The sequence below is a fragment of the Tachysurus vachellii genome, chromosome 9 (assembly GCF_030014155.1).
Source record: "Tachysurus vachellii isolate PV-2020 chromosome 9, HZAU_Pvac_v1, whole genome shotgun sequence".
In the NCBI taxonomy this organism is placed as follows: domain Eukaryota; kingdom Metazoa; phylum Chordata; class Actinopteri; order Siluriformes; family Bagridae; genus Tachysurus; species Tachysurus vachellii.
This window is the reverse complement of record NC_083468.1, coordinates 1,606,765-1,611,490: the sequence shown is the minus strand read 5'-3', so window position 1 is coordinate 1,611,490 and position 4,726 is coordinate 1,606,765. Positions and strand designations below refer to the sequence as shown.

General features: G+C 37.5%; 1 protein-coding gene across 3 annotated transcripts in view; it reads right to left on the bottom strand.

The window, feature by feature from the left end:
* Nucleotides 1–4,376: 4,376 nt before the first annotated feature.
* spon1a (spondin 1a) overlaps nucleotides 4,377–4,726 on the bottom strand; it is an 82,821-nt gene continuing 82,471 nt past the window's right edge. For all 3 annotated transcript variants that reach the window (XM_060878524.1, XM_060878525.1, XM_060878526.1), the window contains exon 16: nucleotides 4,377–4,561. In XM_060878524.1, the coding sequence (XP_060734507.1) occupies nucleotides 4,398–4,561 (164 nt within the window). In that variant the 3' untranslated portion in view covers nucleotides 4,377–4,397. The remainder of the gene's footprint in view (nucleotides 4,562–4,726) is intronic.

Below are 4,726 nucleotides of genomic sequence, written 5' to 3'. Positions count from 1 at the left end.
CATCTCTGGAATATTGTCCGTAGTGTGTGAGTATGTGAGTGAATGAGTGTGTGTGTGCCCTGTGATGGGTTGGCACTCCGTCCAGGGTGTATCCTGCCTTGATGCCCGATGACGCCTGAGATAGGCACAGGCTCCCCGTGACCCGAGGTAGTTCGGATAAGCGGTAGATAATGAGTGAGTGAGTGAGTGAGTGAGTGAGTGAGTGAGTGAATTTATCCCCATGAACAAGTCTGAGGTGACTGTGGTGAGGAAAAACTCCCTTAGATGGAAGAAGAAGAAACCTTAAGAGGAACCAGACTCAAAAGTGAACCTCATCCTCATTTGGGTGACACTGGAGGGTGTGATTATAAACTGTTATAAACACCAGAGTGTGTTATTATGAATCATGTACTTTCTACAGTCAGATACAGTCTGATAATTGTGTATTGATGAGGTGGTTGTTGTCCTCAAAGACCACATGGAGTTGGGATCTTCTCTCATGACTCTCATGTCTCTCGTGAAGCAGAATTTAACTAGAGAACATATCTAGATGCCTCAGGTTCTTCACAGGGTTGGTTTCTTCTCAGTGAAGGTCCAAAATCTTCATGAAGAGGAACACAACATCAGCAGTTTATCCCAGAACACTGGGTATGAGGTGGGAATAAGCGCCATTCCCACACATTCACACCTACGGGCAATTTAGCAGAGCTAATCTGCCTACTAGCAAGTTTTCGGACCGTGGGATGAAAACTGAAGAACCTGGAAGACATCACATGGAGTGAAAGAAAACCTGAAGCTCAGAGACTTGGTCTTTAAAACAATATACATATATTCTTTATAGTCTTTATAAACTCTTACAGGCTTCTTACAGAGAGACAACCAAAAAGTTAACTGAGAAAAAACTACAGCGAATATACGATATCTGGATGCCAAATATTAAAATTTCACTCATATTTGTTTCTGACATGAAATAATTTCATGTTCATTCTGTTTGAGATTCTGTTCATCAATTCTAGAGAAAACAAAGAACACGTGTAAGGACGCCCAAAGTGCTCCAAAAGGAGTAGCTTGAAGGTTGGGTGCTAGGCGTAGAGTCGGTTACCACGGCAACACCACATCCCATCAAAGACTGTTGTGTAATTTTTCTTTTACACTTAATCAGTGGTGATTAGCGTTCAGGTATTGATGTCGTGATGGATGACTGACCTTCTGTGGCTCTCTGTTTGCTTTTATCTGCAGAGCGTTTGATCTTCAAGTCATGAAGGATATCTGGGTGAATTTGAATGATCCTCAAACGCCACCATGTGGTCAGAGACACGTGCAGCAGTCCAACAGGAAAATTAAATATTAAGAATAATTTAAAAAAAAATATTTAATTAAGCTATGCTTGGGATTTCCAGTGGCTCAGAATGGCTTATTTATTTATTTATTTATTTATTTATTATATATTTACATAAAATACATACATGTAATTTGTATTTACTACTGATTATATTATTATTATTATTATTATTATTATTTTATTATTATTATTATTATTATTATTAACTACTGATTAGCTCTAGATTTTATACAATGCTGTATATAATAATAATAATAATAATAATAATAATAATAATAATAATAATAATAATAATAATAATGCACAGTTTTCTGAAACAATTACACAACTAAACACGGTAGAATGAAAACAATGATTAAAGAACAAAAGCCATAAATTGTGTAAATAGTATAGATTTTATATCTCTTTATATCTTTAAAAAACCTAAAATATGTTTAACCTAAAATATATTAAACAAATGAATGAAATAGTGAACTAATTGCTCTAATTCATTGCTTAGTCATTTATTTGATTTTTTTTTTCAAGACTTTTAACAGCGTTATGGCTCCATCTGGTGGAATGTCAAACTAATTTACCTTTTTTTTCCCCCCTTATCATTCATAACTTTTGGAGATTTTTTTTTTTTTTTTTTACTAAGACAGAAACATATTAGTGAAGAATGTGAAAAAGAAGTGAGGATTTCATTCATTAACCAGCAGCTTATTATTCACTTATTTATGTTTATCTTCATTGCTTGATCCTGCTCATGGTGGAGGTAGTAGATTCAGGCTGCTCATGGTGGAGGTGGTAGAACTGACATGGATGCTTTCTGCGGTGTCCTGATGACTCCTCGTTTATTCAGCGATTAAAGTGAAATGAATAGAAATAGTGCAGTGAGGGATCTTTGTTTGGGTGCAGGGAAGATTTAAATGTCAAAATGTCAACCTGTATTTCATGAACACATTAACCTGAGTCTAAAAACTAATCGGGTGAATTAATTAATTAATTAATCTACTGATCAAACTATGGGGAGGCATGGTGGCTTAGTGGTTAGCACGTTCGCCTCACACCTCCAGGGTCGGGGTTCGATTCCCGCCTCCACCTTGTGTGTGTGTGGAGTTTGCTTGTTCTCCCCGTGCCTCGGGGGTTTCCTCCGGGTACTCCGGTTTCCTCCCCCGGTCCAAAGACATGCACGGTAGGTTGATTGGCATCTCTGGAAAATTGTCCGTAGTGTGTGATTGTGTGATTGAATGAGAGAGTGTGTGTGTGCCCTGCGATGGGTTGGCACTCCGTCCAGGGTGTATCCTGCCTTGATGCCCGATGACGCCTGAGATAGGCACGGGCTCTGCGTGACCCGAGGTAGCTCGGATAAGCGGTAGAAGATGAGTGAATGAATGAATGATCAAACTATAGAGTTTTGTTACCCAGAGGGTCGTGTGATACAACAAGGACAAAATAACGGAGTCGTTTCTATTGACTTTCCTAAAAAACAGTCCAAAAATGAGTTAGGCACTTGATCACAATCACTTTTATTGTAAAGATGGCATATTCCAAAATATTCCGAATATTTCTTTTTTTTTTATGTCAGGGAGCAAACGTGGTAACAAACAACTAGAAAAGATCGACACGACACTTCGGTAGGAATATTGGATACACTCGTTATAAGGAGAAAAAGAAAAATAAAGGCATAGAATAAAAACATAAAACGACGTGTTTTTACGAAGCTGGATTCAAAACGAACGTTCGTAGAAATAATCTTTAGGTTTAGAAAACGGATGTTGAGATATGCTTCGAATTTCACTTGTTGTAAGAGACACGTGAACCAATAAAATGCTACTGTTACTGTACGTCATCGACCGGCTAAAATCTATCACCGATTCGGAAGAAGGTCTTGAAACAGGTTCATATCCAAAGTGGCCGGTTGTCATACAATGATTCAAATATATTTTTAAACAAAACTTGAAGTAAATTTCACACTAGCAGTCGCACAGAATAATACACACTTTGCATGTTGTTATGCTGCTAGTTAGCTGAAACACCTGGATGCTAATGCTTCAGATTTTAGCTGTGGCTAATAACATGAGGTCTGGACCTCACAAGTCTTATGGCTCTTGTTAATTCTTTACACGTTAAAAATGTTTAATAATAAGAATTATAATCAATCGATAGATTTTTTTTTAAGTGTACAGTGTAAGAACAATATTTGTGCCAGCAAATGTTCCTGTCTTTGGTCCAGTTTTGTGCCGTTCGTACACCGAAATCATCATTACATTCAATTCAGAGACACTTTTATCCAATTCATAAGCGAGAATTTAATCCGAATGTCTAACAAAGAATCGTATTTCAGTCTGTAACACTAGAAAATAAAATCCAGACCAAACTATAGTGTACATTTATTGTATTAATAACTTATTCTGAAGTTTATCTGAATCCATAAACAAACAAACAAATATTTTATATTATTGTCTGGAGAATTGCTTTGTAAAAGTTTCGCAAAAAGTTTTTTTTTTTTTTTTTTTAATTGAAGCGTTTCTCTTCAATCACGTTTCAGAAGCAGAATACGAAACTGAATCCTGTGATATTATGAAAGCAAACGACCTCTTTGTGTTTATTTTGTCCTAACGGGTGTGTAAACTTTTGCACAGGTTACTGCATCCAGTCTCGTTATTATAATACAGATGGGATCAAGAAGACCGAAATGAAATTTTTGCTGATCGATAAAGAAAATGAAAATAAAATCCTTCGATGGACCGTCGTCCGCGTCGCGTTAAGTTACTGAATCTTACGACTTAAACAGAGCTACAAAATAGAAATCAAAATTAATCTTCAACATTCGACTCTAAACAGCTCTGTATGTCTTTTATATGACAAATTACCACTATACTACATTCTAGTAAAAAAAAAAAAAAAACAAAAAAAAAAAAGGAAAATGTAAAAAAATTTTCCCAAACTGCTGCCAACCGTGAACAGGTTGAAAGATCCCACTGAACCAGAGATAGAGAGCTGTGATTGACACTCGACCCCACCCCCTTCCCCATCCCCATCCCCTTCCCCATCCTCATCACATCGAGTCCCTTCCCATGATCCTCTGCACCACTTAGCAGGGATGGACGTTGCAGGCCCGGATCTCCTTCCTGTCTTTGCAGCTGGTTAACTGTGTGCTCTTGAATCTCTTCTTGGAGGTCATTAGCCTCTCTTGGATCCCTCCACCACATGATTTGGTACAGTCGCTCCATCCAGACCATGGCTTCATTTTACACCCTGGAGGAAATGTCATGTGTGATGATACAGAATAAAGTTCTGCTAAATGAGACAAGTGCAAATAATAATGGGTTTGTTTAATGAAATACTGTAATGTCCTAAACTGATGTCGTGCTGTATGACATGCTCTGGTACGTCTTGTGACGTTCTCAGCTACACCTTGTG